The sequence below is a fragment of the Palaemon carinicauda genome, chromosome 40 (genome assembly GCF_036898095.1).
Source record: "Palaemon carinicauda isolate YSFRI2023 chromosome 40, ASM3689809v2, whole genome shotgun sequence".
Lineage (NCBI taxonomy): Eukaryota > Metazoa > Arthropoda > Malacostraca > Decapoda > Palaemonidae > Palaemon > Palaemon carinicauda.
This window is the reverse complement of record NC_090764.1, coordinates 20,104,557-20,121,172: the sequence shown is the minus strand read 5'-3', so window position 1 is coordinate 20,121,172 and position 16,616 is coordinate 20,104,557. Positions and strand designations below refer to the sequence as shown.

The 16,616-nt window shown below is 35.3% G+C and overlaps 1 protein-coding gene across 1 annotated transcript in view; it reads left to right on the top strand.

Annotated features, from left to right (window-relative positions):
• Nucleotides 1-15,566, top strand: part of sev (sevenless) — a 30,541-nt gene extending 14,975 nt beyond the window's left edge. The window contains exons 18-39 of the mRNA XM_068363451.1: nucleotides 236-585; nucleotides 1,095-1,280; nucleotides 1,966-2,235; nucleotides 2,951-3,150; nucleotides 3,982-4,077; nucleotides 4,298-4,494; nucleotides 4,731-4,907; nucleotides 5,534-5,751; nucleotides 5,871-6,018; nucleotides 6,590-6,789; nucleotides 6,910-7,077; nucleotides 7,205-7,403; nucleotides 7,650-7,844; nucleotides 8,269-8,490; nucleotides 8,641-8,823; nucleotides 8,956-9,098; nucleotides 9,284-9,472; nucleotides 9,955-10,167; nucleotides 10,674-10,888; nucleotides 11,911-12,059; nucleotides 12,993-13,058; nucleotides 14,286-15,566. Of these exons, the coding sequence (XP_068219552.1) occupies nucleotides 236-585; nucleotides 1,095-1,280; nucleotides 1,966-2,235; nucleotides 2,951-3,150; nucleotides 3,982-4,077; nucleotides 4,298-4,494; nucleotides 4,731-4,907; nucleotides 5,534-5,751; nucleotides 5,871-6,018; nucleotides 6,590-6,789; nucleotides 6,910-7,077; nucleotides 7,205-7,403; nucleotides 7,650-7,844; nucleotides 8,269-8,490; nucleotides 8,641-8,823; nucleotides 8,956-9,098; nucleotides 9,284-9,472; nucleotides 9,955-10,167; nucleotides 10,674-10,888; nucleotides 11,911-12,059; nucleotides 12,993-13,058; nucleotides 14,286-15,136 (4,835 nt within the window). The 3' untranslated portion in view covers nucleotides 15,137-15,566. The remainder of the gene's footprint in view (nucleotides 1-235; nucleotides 586-1,094; nucleotides 1,281-1,965; nucleotides 2,236-2,950; nucleotides 3,151-3,981; nucleotides 4,078-4,297; nucleotides 4,495-4,730; nucleotides 4,908-5,533; nucleotides 5,752-5,870; nucleotides 6,019-6,589; nucleotides 6,790-6,909; nucleotides 7,078-7,204; nucleotides 7,404-7,649; nucleotides 7,845-8,268; nucleotides 8,491-8,640; nucleotides 8,824-8,955; nucleotides 9,099-9,283; nucleotides 9,473-9,954; nucleotides 10,168-10,673; nucleotides 10,889-11,910; nucleotides 12,060-12,992; nucleotides 13,059-14,285) is intronic.
• Nucleotides 15,567-16,616: the final 1,050 nt, after the last annotated feature.

Below are 16,616 nucleotides of genomic sequence, written 5' to 3'. Positions count from 1 at the left end.
CAGGTGCATTTGATTATCAACATATTTTTTATTTAATATTTATTTTCAAATTTTTAATCTTTTTATACGTTAATTGTTAGAGTAAGATTATTTAAAACACCCCATATGTTAACAGAATATATTTTTTATTCAAGAAGGCATTCAATTACTGTACTCTATTCATTATAACAATTTACCTGTCTTATATTTATTATAATAGTACAACTGCCATTCTTTCAATGTGATCCCTTTTCAGAAGGTGTTCGGCTTCCTGTTGTCATACCAGACCCGATTGATGCAGCATCAGTCAGAATTAAAGGAACATGGGAGAACTTTGTATTGGAGTGGTCATCCATTGATAACGTCAATTATGGCAACCTCACGTACGAAGTGATAATCGATAATGGTGTTCATAAAAGAGCAATTCTCACAAGAAATAGAAGCATTTCTTATGATGAAGAGCTTCCCCCATACTCAACCCTGAAGGTGTCTGTCCGAGGCATCACAGATTGGAGCGTAGGTAGTAAACTTATCAAGGTATTGAAAACTCCACCATCAATACCGGAAGCCCCTGAAGATTTACGAACATTTGTGCAGAAAGTTCAGGTATTATATTTGGTTATTGTACTTAATTTCTGTTATATGATCAGTGATTTCCAATACAGAATTCTTCTTCTTCTTCTTCTTTGTCTGCATCTTTTCCCACTTCTATGTGGGGTCGATGTTTCTGGCCAGCGTTCTCCATCTACCTCTGTCCCACACTTCATCACCGGTTAATCCCTTTGATCGAAGGTCATCCTTGATACAGTCCATCCAGCTTCGCTTTGGTCTCCCTCTCCTTCTCGTTCTCTGTACCTCCATTTCCATCACTCTCCTCCCAATATACTGTTCATCTCTTCTCATGACATGACCATACCACCTCAATCTACTTTCTTGGATCTTATCTGATGATTTGCAATACAGAATGCTGTCTGTAAATATTAAAGAAAATTAATCATACAGAAATAATAAAGTCTTTGTAATGGTTAGTAAAGTAAATATATAAATGATTGTATTCCAGTAGTTTCGTGGTGTTTTTCATTATTGCTTGAAATATTAAGACAACGTTATTTCAGGATTCACTAGCAACAATCCATTTACGATGGTCACCACCAGAGAAGCCAAATGGAAAGATCTTACAATATGAAGTGTTCTACTGTGTCTCAGAGGAAGAACAAGATTGCCATAGCAAGTTGGTTAGTGGAAATGAAAACCAGCTCAGTATAGAAAATCTCAATTCCGACCAAGTTTATCGATTCAAGGTTAGTCATTTACTTTAACGAGTGATTACTGATTTGTGACATTACTTTCAGTCTGTTAACTTTGTTGCAATGTTTTGTGAAGGCAAGTTCCGGCTGTCATCTTTTTTATCAAGTATTATGTGACAGCAGGTTCACACTTGTCATATTAGTGGACTGGAATTTCTAAAGAAAATATGATGCTGGAATGGCTAGATAGGGATAAATCAGTGAAGCACTGTAATCCCTTTTAGAATGTTTCGTTTATTTTATTTTCATTCATTGTAATGAATATACTGCTCATAATCAACATTTAACTCAATTGTGAATATACTATAGTCCATTTCTTTTATCGAGGCAGATTTGCACCAACTCGCAGCGGTGCCCTTTTAGCTAGGAAAAGTTTCCTGATCGCTGATTGGTTAGAATTATCTCGTCCAACCAATCAGCGATCAGGAAACTTTTCCGAGCTAAAAGGGCACCGCTGCGAGTCGGTGCAAATCTGTATCGCTAAAAGAAATTGACTATAGTTGAGAATTTCAAAAAGACAGTTTAATTACTTAGTACAGGTACTACAAAAGCATAAATTAGTTAAATGTTCCTATTTTTTTTTTACTATCCTCGTGGTGATGTCCTTACTTTGATTATTTATATGTGGATTGACTGGAACATCTTCAAAGAAAATATTAATCTTGCACTCATATTTAAGGTTGCTGCCGTTAGTGAAGTGGGAAAAGGGCCTTACAGCTCGGAGGTTACGGAAGCCGTACAGAAGCACACTCCTACTCCTTCTCTCCTAGTTCTGAGCAGTGAGACTTTGATAAAGCTTGATGCAGATCTACAAGAAGAGAGTGAACTGCTCAGTGAGAATTCAAGAGTCCGTTGGGTAACTCCATTACTGAAGACTTCGTCGTTTGTTTGGATGGACGTAAATTCTGATGTATTTTTGACAGACCTGCGAACGAATTTTACCAAAAGGGTTTGTAATTTTCATATTGTACTTTTCTTGTATCACTTTTTATGTATAAAACCTGGAAAAATATTGTTGTAAGTACTTGGTAAAGGTCTATACATTAGTAATTTCATCCAAAATTTACACAGATTTTTTTCCAATTGTTATCCATTTTGGAATAGATAAACTATACTAAACTTTTTTACCAAGTGGAAAGGGAGGTACCTACTTGGACATTATAGCTATATTATATCCAACCTAATGTATTTTCACTCTATTTATCTCATACTTCTCTTTGTTAAGATTTGTGTGGCATAAATGATGGCCTCTTGATGAAGCTGAATTTAAAGTCAGATACTTAAGACATACATACATACATATACCAAGGCACTTCCCCCAATTTTAGGGGGTAGCCGACATCAACAAATGAAGCAAAACAAAAAGGGGACCTCTACTCTCTACGTTCCTCCCAGCTTGACAAGGGAGTCAACCGAGTTCAGCTGGTATTGCTAGGGTGCCACAGCCCACCCTTCCCCTGTTATCCACCACAGATGAAGCTTCATAATGCTGAATCCCCTACTGCTGCTACCTCCGCGGTCATCTAAGGCACCGGAGGAAGCAGCAGGAAAGACATGGCCTTCCTTTAGATACTCATCCAAACTGAAGAATCTCAGAAATTAAAAAAAAAAGAGTGCTTAATATATGGCTTATCTATATTTATATGAAGTTTCTTTATTTGTAGCTATTGAGACTCTCTGGACAAGGAGTTGGCTTAGCAGCAGACTGGGTTGGAGAAGTGATTGCTTACGCAGAGAGGCCTCAATCGGCACTAAATGAAGTTAACATTTGGACGTACGATATCAGTCACGGAGAAACAAGACCCATTGCCAGATTCAGTCTTGCTGACCAAATCAAGAAGTTCTTGTTATCTCCAATGACTAGGTAATGAGGAGTGTTGTGTTAACTTTTTTAGTACTCGTAAGTTTCGATTTTTAGGTGTTAATATTAAACTAAAGTGGATGTGTGTCATTATTGTTGTCATCCCCTACTGTAATCAACTAACCATGTCTTTTCTGGGTTTGCCCCTGAACTGACATTAAGTTTCCTTTGCACTTTGAAGTTTTAACTTGATCGGCAATCATTGAAACATACTCTCCCATCAGAGGTACAGTGATGGAAACTCACTCTTTGTAGAGGTTATTCAATTACAGTTTTGCCCCAGACACAGTACACAAAGGGAATGCTGATCATTATCTCTTGGAAACCAGTCCTGTTTACACTTCACGCAATAATTGCTAACAAAACCAAGAGAAGACATCTTAATGCATGGTAATAATCAAACAATCTGGAGAGGTCTGATCACCACTGAGATAACTGAGAAACTAAAGTACAAGACAAAGTAGAAAGGAGACTGGCATGTCAGTTACCACTTATGGCTAGAATGTTCCTTCCTTTACTGAAGGCATTTGTTTATTGTAAGGAAAGAAAGTGGGAAATATTTTTTATTTATAAGAATCTTACTGTTAAATGTCGATTAAATTGAGCTCCTGGAGAAGAAGCAATATGAACACTTGGGGAGGTTTTATAGGAAATTTTGTTATTAAAATTCTTTTGTATAGAAATCTGTCTTGGCTCTTGGTTTTCCTTACTTCTTTTGTTTTGTATGAACCAATCCTTCTGATTTCATTTAGGATTTGAACATAGTCTTTACATCTATAAATTTTTAAAACTGTCTGCAATAACATATGTGAATTTAGTTACTTTTCATTTCAGTCATTTGTTTTTGCTACATGAAGGACATCGTGGGCTTCAGCTGTCAGTGATGAGTCTCGCTTTTAGCACGTTGAATGACGTCTTTAATCAAGAAAGGTATCAGTCATATTTAGTTTTCAACGGTAGTCTTTTTAGTTCAATCATATCCCAATACTATCCACTATTTACTTCTAGAGCTTTGGTTCATTAATATTTAAATATAAATTTTTAGGCTTTACTGCCTCTGAGATATTGTCTTACATGTACCTTTTATCATGGTATACTTTGTCCTCTTTCATTGTTACTTTAATATCATAGACATTTTTCTTTTCTAAAGTAGGACCCAGGATTGTACCTGTTTGAAGACGCCAACTCTGACAGGAGGGGTTGCTCTCGATACAACCAATACGTCCGATACAAAAATCTACTTTGTAGCTGCTGGATCTTCGGTGTCAAGAGCCACAGCAGTTTTCAAATCTGATTTATCAGGGTGTTACTGTGAGGAAGTTTTTGTCCCAGAGGACTTTGGTTATGGTATGTCCCAATTATCATTAGATATATTTTGATAGTTGCAATTATCAATATAACTTTGCTTTAATCATTGATATATTTCTATGTTAATGCCATTGTGATTTAAATTCTTAAATAGCTGTACAATATTAGGATGTATTCAAAGAATCTAAACAATTGTTTTATTGTGGTTTTTTTTTAGTTAAAATATTCATCACTCAACATATAACCCTTGAGTTATATATATTTTTTATTTGCAGGAAGTTGCACCGAAATTGCAGTTGATTTTTCACACCTCTATTGTTATGCAGCTGTAAATCAGACTTTGCTCTGGTTTTCAAAAGTTGGCATAACCTCTGCCGACAAACTTCATTTTCAAACTTTGTATAACACTTCTGCCCTTATTCCCTTGGATTTAGCTACTCAGCCAATGCCAGGTAACGAATAAAGGCTGGATGTAGATTTAAATTATGATCTAATTCATTCTTCAATTTCTTTGTATTTTCATATTTGCTTATTCAGTATAATGTTATGGTAGAGTCACATCACTAACTGTGTTCTCTAGGGCCTGTCACGGCCCTCCCCATTGATGAAGGGATTATCTAAATGGAAGACAGCCTGTGAATAGTGGTTTCACACGCCCTTATTAATACACGACACCTACAAGGTGATCGCGCGAGGGTTGTAACCTCTGCATTCCATGCTTTTATCTTTCTCTAGTATATTTGGAAGATTTATATTAGAAGAGTGTAAAGAAGGACCTTTTCACCGGGCATCACAGGCCTCTTCCCAGAAATAGATTTTTCCTTCGTCAAAATCCCTTTTATCTTTATGTGGTTATATAAGTTTGTCTGTATGCGAAGGGAATTTTTATCTTTGCACAACTCACGAATAGGAAAATATGATATGAAATTTCTAGAGAACAAAATTTATTGTCACCTTTAAATCATTCCCCAAAAAGTTACTCAAAGGGGAAATATGAAATACATTTTTTCATGTAAGACATCACTTAACTGAGTGTATTAATTAAAAATTTTATTTGGATTTTATCTTTTCTTTACAGAAGTCAACTGCCTTGTTGTGTCAAACTATTCAGACACTCCAGAATTAGGAGGCAGTGGAGAATATGCAATAGCGGTCAAGTTGAATGTTCCTGAAACAGAGAGTGAAGACTGTATGTCCATGACCCTTCTGCCTGTTATTTATGTTGTGTACTATGGACCTGTGAAGCCTGATGGCTCTGATTCTTGCCTGACCAATGTTTCTCATTGCCAGCAAGTTGTAAGTACTAATCAACTGCATATAGTAATCCTCTGTTTTCAAATTTTGAACCTTTCCTGCAAGTTATGAGTTTTTTTGTTTTGATTGCATTGTGATGTATCCTTCTTTCCCTATTTCAGAGAAGTATGTCCTCAGTTGTAACGGTGAAAGGACTCCTGCCGTACAAGGAGTACTATTTTCGGGCAGCAGTCGAAACTGCGTACAATCAGAGGCTTGGCATAGTATCGTTGCCCGGTCCTGCTGATGTATTCAAAACAAAAGCTAAAGGTATAGTCTGTTGTTATATATTAGATTTACCTCATAATTCAGTACCTGTAATAAAGATAAACGGGAAAAACATATGAATGGGTACAGAGATAAAAGTTTATTTCTTATTTACTCATCAGTTACATAATGTGCTGTACTCCTTGCAAGGTGTTAGATTTTATTATGAGAGTTACTAAAATGATATCTAGTACATAAATAGCACTAATCTTAACCCTTTTACCCCCAAGCTATTTGGAACTTTCCAACCCTTAATCCCCAGGCGTTTTCTTTTTCAAGCACATTTTGCAATATATTTTTTTTAAATTGCGCTAACATCCTTAATTTTCGTCATAGAGAGGTCAGGTTGGTCTCATTATTTTGGAAAATGTCTGAAGTTTCTCATAAAGTTATCAAAAATATGCAAAAAAATGTAAATAACAGTTTTTTGCAAGGATGTACCAGTACGTCCATGGGGGTAAAGGGATGAGTTTTGTGAAACGTACCAGTACGTCCATTGGGGGTAAAAGGGTTAACAAATCTACTAAAAACAAAATTGCAAAATGGGTAATTACTATTTTTTTTTTTTTTTCAGCACCCGACAGCGTTGGGGAAGTGAGTGTAGAAGTACTGTCTCCCGAAGAAATTGTTTTGAAGTTCAACGCTATCAAGGAACAAGAATATGAAATCCATTGGCAGGGAGAGGCTGGCTCTGGTCAGATTCGACCAGAGTTCAATAGTAGCGGAAGAGTTGAAAGAAAAATCAACAAACTTTATCCAAATTCAAAATATGAAGTAAGTTAACCAATCTGTTCATTATTTTCTGACAGAAACCTGCATAAATCATCTTAAAAATACTAACTGAGTGTAAGTCAAGTGACTTTAATGTTTCTTACACGTGGCTTTTAATTTCAGGTGTGGGTAAGAGCGTATTCAAAGGACCGCCTCATATTTACGGATAGCAAACGTGTAACTGTCATAACCCTTCCGGAATTACCTTATATCAAACTTGAAAATGCGACAGCTCGTTCATTTACTATTTCTTGGACTGCGCCACCAGATGGTTCTGTTGTGCGGCATGTTGTAAGTTGTGTTTTTAGTTATTTCTTTAGTACTTTCTTTAGTACTTTCTGGAAATTGAAATAAATGAAATATAGTTACATAGGATTTTACATGACATTCCGGATAACTAGACATTGTATAATTTTAGTTTCAGTATATTGGGAACGGCGAGACACTTTGGAAAAATGAGCCAATGATCAGTACTACTGCAGGTCGAACGTATACTTTTAATGTAACAAAACTTCTTCCGGCTACTTCCTACTTATTCCGAATAAGGGTTATATATAACAACAGTTACCATGCTTACACTTGGCCTAGAAAACCCCTCTTCAACTTCACCACATTAGGCAAGTATTTTCACATCTAAGTTGGGTTTATGTACTGATACTTTTTTCATGTATGGTAGTGAGTTCTTTTTGTAATTAGACAAATTTTGTTGCTATTATAAAGATATTCCAGTAATAGATTTTGTTATGAAATTAGCATATTAAGATTGCAAAAACAAAATTTCAAATTTTCATAACGTGTTTATGTTATTCAAATCCACTCGTCAGAAAACAGCATCCTTTAAAGCTTATCCAATTATTTTTCAGGAGAGATTCCAGGGAAACCTGGACAAGTCATGAGACAGCAGGTTGGAGGCTCAATTAGTGGTGGGGGTCTGCGTGTGTGGTGGAAAAACGCCATGGAAAATGGGGCGCCCCTTATAGCGTACACCTTACAGGCTGCCCCATACAATGCTGAACTAAGTGACAATCTCACCTACGTCACTGTATACAATGGATCAAGTATGTCTTGTTATTTTATACACATTATAGTTTGTTCATAGTTGTATTGATGGTCTCTAGTATTTAGGATTAAAGTGTAATCAACTCATGTTTTACTTTAGCTAATAATTTGAAAGAATCCTAATTCTCAAAATTAATTTGTGACTTCTAAAGTACTGTTTAGACTTTTGTGTATTCTTTATTTAAGAATTATATTGAAAGATGCAATATGTATTACAGTATATAAGTAAACTGAAACATACTTTTTACATTTTTTATATTGTTTGTCTTGGTATATTTGCTTCAAAGACTGATAGACATTTTTCACTAACTGAACATCATTCTCAACCTTTGAAAGATCCTATTTATCTTGAGTAGTTTTATTTTTAGCAATTTTTACTATCTTAATACAGAAGAAGTAATTATGACCATTTTTCCTCACTAGATAACTACTGGCTCATTAGTGGTCTTGATGGTGCGTCCAGTTACATCTTCCGAGCTCGAGCTATCAATGAACTAGGTCCTGGTCCATGGGGAGAAACCAATGTGATTGATACCATCATTGGACCTACAATGCTAACACAGACAGACATTCCCACCATACTTGCCTCAACAATACCGTCTTCCCTCATATTTTTCGCTCTACTATTTGGATGCCTAATATTTGGTAAGTAATGTCCGCATTATAGATTTTACTCTTTTTTCATTACCATTTTCTTATGATCTGCATGAGACCTTTAGATGTTTGTTTCCAATGTGACAAAAAATTTCTAAGTATGGAATGAAAAATCATGACAAAATTTATATTTTTCGTCAGGAATGAGGAAAACAGATCGCAGAAGGAGAAAGGTAAAAGCTGCTTCCCTCAGTGATTCATCTCACCACCACCACCATCACCATCGCAATCGAGAGGTTGAATTAGCAACGCTACGTCAGTTACCAACAAACAACAATTTTGTCACTGAAAACAACGTTCTCTACAATCTTCATACTTTCCCAGGTATGTTCAACCTGTTCTTTGTAGTGTAACTTACTGTGTTTTACGGTATTATAAGAGTTTTTATAACAAAGTAAGGATTGTATCCCATTTTTGTATGATTTTTCAAAACCTCAAATTGAAACCCTTTTTCAGGTGATGACTTGGATTTGCCACATGTCTCTAGAAACTGCATTACTCTGACTAAATTCCTTGGAAGTGGTGCTTTTGGAGAAGTGTTTGAAGGAACTGCTTGTGAATTACCAGAGTGGCCAGATGTAACAAAAGTTGCAATAAAGGTACGTCTTGATGTTCCTTTTTTATTGTTCACTAGAATATTTAAAAACTGGTAATAGCTGTTGTTCAGTACATGGCTGAAATATATGTCTCTAGAAAGGGTAAATATGCTAAAAATAAAGTATGTACATGTATGTTACCGTTACTTTTCCAAGTACTTGAACAACATAATATTCTTCTTTTCCAGACTCTACGAAAGGGAGCTACAGAGATAGAGAAGGCAGAGTTTCTGAAGGAAGCCCAATTGATGAGCCATTTTCAGCATGAGCACATATTGCGACTTTTGGCCGTCTGCACAGATCATGATCCTTTCTTCCTCATTTTGGAGTTGATGGAGGGGGGTGATCTACTATCGTATCTTCGCACAAGCAGAGGAGTATGTCATCTCAATACCTTTTGAAAATACTCAGTCTGATTAATGAATAGTAGATCATTAGTTCTAAAATGTATACGTAAAAATAATGTAACTTTTATGAAAATAGATATTGAATAATACTCCATGCAAACTTTAGATTTATTCTGCTGCAAACTTTTATTTTTAATTTATAAAATCTTCTAGAAAATGTAGTTTTCATTTATGAATAATATGTTTATTCTATCAAGAACCTTGATGGGTAGTTCGCATTAGTTAATGGGGTGATTTTTAACAATTTAAACTCCTGAAATAAATACTGAAAATAGGATTTTCCATATAGATAGTTTGCATTAGTTAATGGGGTGATTTTTAACAATTTAAACTCCAGAAATAAAGGCTGAAAATAGGATTTTCCATATTAATTTTTTTTATGTACAAAGGTATTTTTAAAAAATTGCTTGATGTTAATACTGTATCATTAAATTATATTGTCTTCTTTTCAGGCTGATAGTGGCTTAACTCTTGCTGATCTAGTGTCCATGTGTGTTGACGTGGCTAAAGGTTGTGTCTACCTTGAAGAACTACACTATGTTCACCGTGACCTGGCTGCCAGAAATTGCCTCGTAACAACAACGGACCCAGAGCTACGTGTTGTGAAAATTGGTGATTTTGGACTTGCCAGGGACATTTATAAAAACGATTACTACAGAAAAGAGGTAATGTAATTTTTTCAATGTTATGAGTTATTTTGTGTCTCCAATAATAATATTCTTGTATATAGTGCAATGTTTAAATGAAGATGAAATAGAACACTCCAAAATCAAACCAATGTTCTCTAGTTTTGGGTAGTGCCATAGCCTCTGTATCTTTGTCTTCCACTGTCTTGGGTGAGAGTTCTCTTGCTTGAGGGTACATTCGGGCACACTATTCTATCTAATTTCTCTTCCTCTTGTTTTGATAAAATTTTTATAGTTTATATAGGGAATATTTATTTCAATGTTGTTACTGTTCTTAAAATAGTTTATTTTTCCTTGTTTCCTTTCATCACTGGTCTATTTTCCCTGTTGGGGAGCCTGGGCTTATAGCATCCTGCTTTTCCAACTAAGGTTGTAGATTATTTATTTGATATGATATGATATAATATAAGATAATTGGGTTGAATAAAAAGAAATAATGAGTGTTTAGTTATACAGTATTGTATTAACGATTTACATTTTTGTAGGGTGAAGGTTTATTGCCTGTCAGATGGATGTCCCCCGAATCTCTTGTTGACGGAGTATTTACAAGTCATTCTGATGTATGGGCATTTGGTGTATTATTATGGGAAATCCTCACTCTTGGCCAGCAGCCGTATCCAGCTCGTACGAATTTAGAGGTGCTCCACTATGTACGAAGCGGAGGTCGCCTCACGCGCCCTCCCAGTTGTCCAGAGGAACTGTGAGTTTTTATTCATGTCTTTTATTAAACATCAGATAATATAGTATTTATCAAATGAAGTTGAAGAGAAGAATGTACATATTAAGGGATTAATCTATACTATCGGCTGTGATCTGTACTGTATTTTAATTTTTATGAAGATTTATATTAGAAACGTGTAAAGAAGGACCCTTTTCACCGGCCGTCACAGATCGACCCAGAAATAGATTTTTCCTTCGTCAAAATCCCTTTTTTATAAACTGGGCCCGTGAAGTCTATTTTCATTAGATTTTTTAAAACCAATGCATAAATTTTATCCCACTTAATTCTGTGTGGTAATTTAAATTCTTTTGAAATGAACAATATGAAGATAGGCCAATTACCGCCACTCAGTGTATTATGTGACTGACCTTCAAAGTTACACACCTAAATCTGATGATTGGCAGGTGTGGAACTTTGACCATTGTGATGTAATCTAGATACAGGCCTTGGGAAAAGTGTCATATACAGACTTTTATGAGAGTTGGCAACAGTTTACTAAGGAGCAATTCCCACATCAACAAAGGCCTTTTATAAAGGTTTTTTTTTTTAGAAGTAACAGACTGAAAATCTTATTAATTTGTATTTCCCCTGAAGTTGCAATGTACTTGATGTAACCGTGCAAGATAGAAGTTATCTTTTAATGATAAAAAGGAATACGGCCTTGTGATTCTTATTGGTAAAGAAAATCATAAAAATATTTATAGAAATTTTTTCAATATCGTTTTAATTTAGTTGATACTGTAGGAAAGCCCAAGAAATCATTGGAAAAATGGGGAAGACATAGCCGCGATGGGAGTTCAGATAAAGAGTACTATATCGAATAAAAAGAATGGAAAAAAATTTAATGATATTTATGATTGTGACAATTAGTGTATCAAGTTTTTTCTTCAAACAAATTAAAACTTTTTTACTATTTTAAGGATAATTTTTTTTATTCATTAGTAAAATTTATTGTATAATTTGTTATGACTTTTCAACAACTCTGTCATATTCCTCTCCAGCCACAAGCTAATGGACCGTTGTTGGAGCTACAGTCCCGAAAACCGACCAACTTTCAAAGAGTGCTTAACTGCTTTGGTGATGCTACAGGAAACTATTTCTTCCTTGCCAGCTCTAGCTGTGCATAATGTCCACTATATAGGTTCTAATGGTAAGTAGGTATAGTCTGCTTTCATTGCACTGTTTTGTTTGGTTTGGCTTTGATATTTCAGCTTATCTAAACAAATTTAATTAGTGAATGCATAAACATCAATAATGTTTCCATGAATTATTGCCCCATCATCTGCAAAGTTTCTTTTTAATGCCTTGATTTGCCATTTTTGCTGTATGTATGTTTGAACTTTTATTGAAGTTGTAGCTTTTTACATTGAGATTTTTTTTTGCACACACGTGACTGTTTCAACAGCTCACGTAATTCAAATATAGTACCTGGAGCTTGAGAATGTCGTATGCTATATCATCGTTTTATGACTCGGGAAGTTATATTGAAAGTAAAATGTATTCTAAAGGCTCACACAAGGAGACATGTTTTGTGAGGTCCTAGTTTTAAAGTAAATGGCATCTGCTATAAAAGATATTGGTCAAACTCATAATTAGGAATTTGGAACGACTGAGGTGTATTAGCATGATAACCTCATTCTAAATTGCTGCTATTGCAGCGCAGTACGTATAGTACAGAGTATGTACTTCGTGCTCTGCAAGGCTTTTAACCCTTTTACCCCCAAAGGACGTACTGGTACGTTTCACAAAACACATCCCTTTACCCCCATGGACGTACCAGTACGTCCTTGCAAAAAACTGCTATTTAAATTTTTTTTTACATATTTTTGATAATTTTTTGAGAAACTTCAGGCATTTTCCAAGAGAATGAGACCAACCTGACCTCTCTAGGACAAAAATTAAGGCTGTTAGAGCAATTTAAAAAATATATACTGCAAAATGTGCTTGAAAAAAAAGTAACCCCTAGGGTTTAAGGGTTGGAAAGTTCCAAATAGCCTGGGGGTAAAAGGGTTATATGCATGGCCATGAATGCATGCGTCAACGCATTTTTTTTATTTTTTATTTTATTTTTGTGTGTTTTTAGGAACCTGTGGACTTGATAATCTGGCCTATGCTGGAGAACGAGATGAAAACCACAACACAAACTCAGGTGGGGTTTCTCACAGTGATGAGTTCTTTAACGTATAAATGGTGCACGGGCATAAATACTTGCCATGGTCCTATTCTTAATCAGGTATTGATTTTCTTGGTGAATTCTGATTATATAATTGTATGAGTTAGATTTGCAATGCAACTTATTCATCAGCATCTTGAAATAATCATTCTGTATCTGATGTTTGTCAGAATATACCATCTGTTTACTGTATATTTATTTTTAGCTCAAGGTGTATTTTTTATCAACAATTCTGTATGAAGCAGTATATAGATTTGAAAGATGGAAAAATATAGAACAATTACGTAGATAGTAGGGCTTCCAATGTTATCTGAAAGGTGGAGGAATGTTAGATATAAGGGCTCACAATTTCTTAGTACTGTATATGTGCAAATAGTAATCATACACATTGGTAGTAGAAATTAAATGTGTTGCATAAACCTGCGTTAACATCACCGTTAGTTACTTCTACGGAAGAAAGATATCACACTTAGCATTGAAAGTGGTATGAGTTTTTCAATTTCATACAATTAACTCTGTTATTTTTATTTAGTTGGCATCCCTTCTTGCGTAGCTGCACGAGGTTTGTAACCTTAAGGATTCTGTTGATGAAACTAACCACTCACATATTTGGTCATTCTTCTAAGGAGTTGAGCCACACCACCTAATCAAAAGCTCACTGTTTCAAATGTATGTTTTAATGATCGCAAGAGTGAATTCTTTTGAGTTCTAGCACTCTTAATAATAGATATGATTTTAGAAAGCATGACATCAAGGGACATGAAATTTATTTTCAATCTTTCTCCTTATTTGTTTGATCTTCCAATTTTAGATATATCTAAATTTCACACTTATGTAATCCTGGTATCATTACGCATGGCTAAGATATAACATTCAAAATGTATATATTTGCAAGTGGGTAGATTTGAGTCCTGAAAAGTACATATTTTGTAAAATGAGAAACGAAAAAAGTCAGGGTTTCTGTTCTTGTAATCGGTTAAGAAACTAAACTGTTGCTTTGTATGTATTATCCTAGCTGAGAGACTCTATAGAAGGAAGCATCTGTATAGACAGCATGCTTATCACATCACATATCAGTTGTCCAGTGTATATAACTTATCCATATCATAGGCACCAGAATCCTAAGGATTAGATATTGAAAAGCTAATTTTACCTTTGTTCATGGTTTTAGAAGCATAACTTACTCTTCCCCTCACTTTTCAGGAAATTCTCTTCTTCATGAAAATGACTGCACTGGCAACTCATGGTCTGTTCAGACAAGTGGAAGTGTCGTAAACCTAGGAAGAAGGAGGGAAAGCAGTGAAGATGATGGTGGAATAGGAGTAGAAGTTGAAGAGATCGACTCATTTTCAGGCGCTAGTACACTTCCTCTCACTACTCCACTGAGAAGACATCAACAATATTTGCAGCTAGTGAATGAACCTTCAGCCTCATCACCTCCTGTTTCTCCTAGATCACCTACGGCTAGTTTCCCTCTAGTAGGTGAGACCTCGTCTGACTGGTCGAGGCTTCCGTTCTCGACTTCCGGTATGGAAACCCCACAGTCTCCTTCTAGTCTGATTACAGAAGCCCAGATTTCTGTACCCTCAACTCCAATGACTGTGAGTGTTGCTTCTCCGGTCCCAGATTCACCCACGAGCGTTACATTCACTTTCCCAACCTTACCAAGCATCATGTCTCCTGATCACTACCTCAAACCTTGTAATAATAAGGCCTTCGCAGGACCTTCTACTCAGTCGAACCTGTATGATAATGAAGAGCAAGTTGAAGAAGAAGAAGAAGAAGGAGAGTCTGATTGCAACCAAATAACATTTGACACTTCATATGTTAATATGTCTGCTGGGGCAGATTTAAAAGTTGCACCAGAGTTTTCTGGTTCGTTCGACTTGGAAAAAGTAAACGGTGTCGTTCTGAGACGCAAGAAGGACTGTGATATGCTCGCCGACTTGGAAAATCATCGTTTGAGTGGGGTATCAGCGCTGTCCGCTGTAAGTGGCATGACTTCTGCATCAACGGTTGACCTTGAACATAATTCAAGTCAGTCTTGGTGTTAATACTTATGTTTTCCATACTGTGCAATCAAGCTTCTGTCATCTAATGGCATGATAGTCAAATCATCATGATAGTTTTGATACTGGTACACCTGGAATCTAGTGTACTTACTGTACTTTTGCGCACTAAGTGTGATGCGGTGCAGTAGTTAGGTAAATTCTGTATTCTAGTGCGTTATTTTCTTGTGACAAGTATGTTATAGATAAATAACAAATGAGTTAATGGGAAATCACATAGAATGGACAAAGCTGTTTGTAAATGTACTTCATTATTTTCAAACATTTGTTTTTGGATTAAAATCCCAGTGTCTTCCTCAGAAATATCACAGTATGATAGCACACGTGTAACTGTTTCTTAGTGGATTTACTTCAAAGTACAGTGCAGGATACTACCTCAGTATAGTGCTGTGTTCAGGAAATATAGAACTTTGCAGCAGTTCTAGACAATTACTTGTTGAAAACTAGTCTGTCAGAAACTCCCTCTTTCTGCTTACGTTACAGTTACAAATCCTTATTGTTGAAATATAATGAATCAATGGTGATAAAGACAACTTCTGTTCATCTGCTGGTGACCTTTTGCAGAACAGAATTTTACAAAAGGATTAAATCTTTTATCAATTACTTTTATCCTCTTCCAGCAAAAAGATTATTATGAATAAGTTCTAGGTGAAGATATTGGTATGTCTTTTGAAGGAATCTTTGCATGAGTGTTGAGATTGATAAGTAAACCTTGATAATAAAGATGCAGACTGAAAATCCAAAAAATCAAGAGAAATAATTTCATTTCTCGAAGAAAAGAACACTCCCATTCTTTTGCAACAATTCTATGCATCTCACTGAGTCTGAAACTTTGTTTGGTTTGATTTATAATGCATAAGATACTTCTGACATTGTTATTAACAGGATTTTCTAATGATAGTAATTTTCCACGAGGGAAGGAGTTGAAAATGCTTTTATTTAGTGTTCTTGCAACATGTTCTATTAATCCATGACCTCAAGCTTGTATATATTTTGTACATATACAGTTGTGTGTATAATGACAAAATGAATATAAATGTTTCATGTACATATATGCATTCATTATGAATAATTGATGTATAAAGTGCATAATGTTTATTAGCTTTATTTTGCAGTATGTAATGGTCAAAGCATACAGTACAACCCAATTTAGCTTTATGTTATTCTATAAACATCTGATTTAAAGTTAAGAAAGCACCAGGTATGGGGTATCAGTGGACCTAGAGACAGTAGGATTAATGAATAGATATATCTGTGATTTAAAAGTTGCCTTATAAGACAAGAATAGGTCTTTGGCTTTTAATTTACAAGACATAGAGACAGTAAAATTGATGACTAGATATATCTGATGTAAAAGTTGCCTTACAAAACATAAAAATAGGTCTTTGGCTTTCATTTTACAGGACCTCGAGACGGTAAAATTGATGTCTAGATATATCTGTGATTTAAAAGTTGCCTTTTAAGA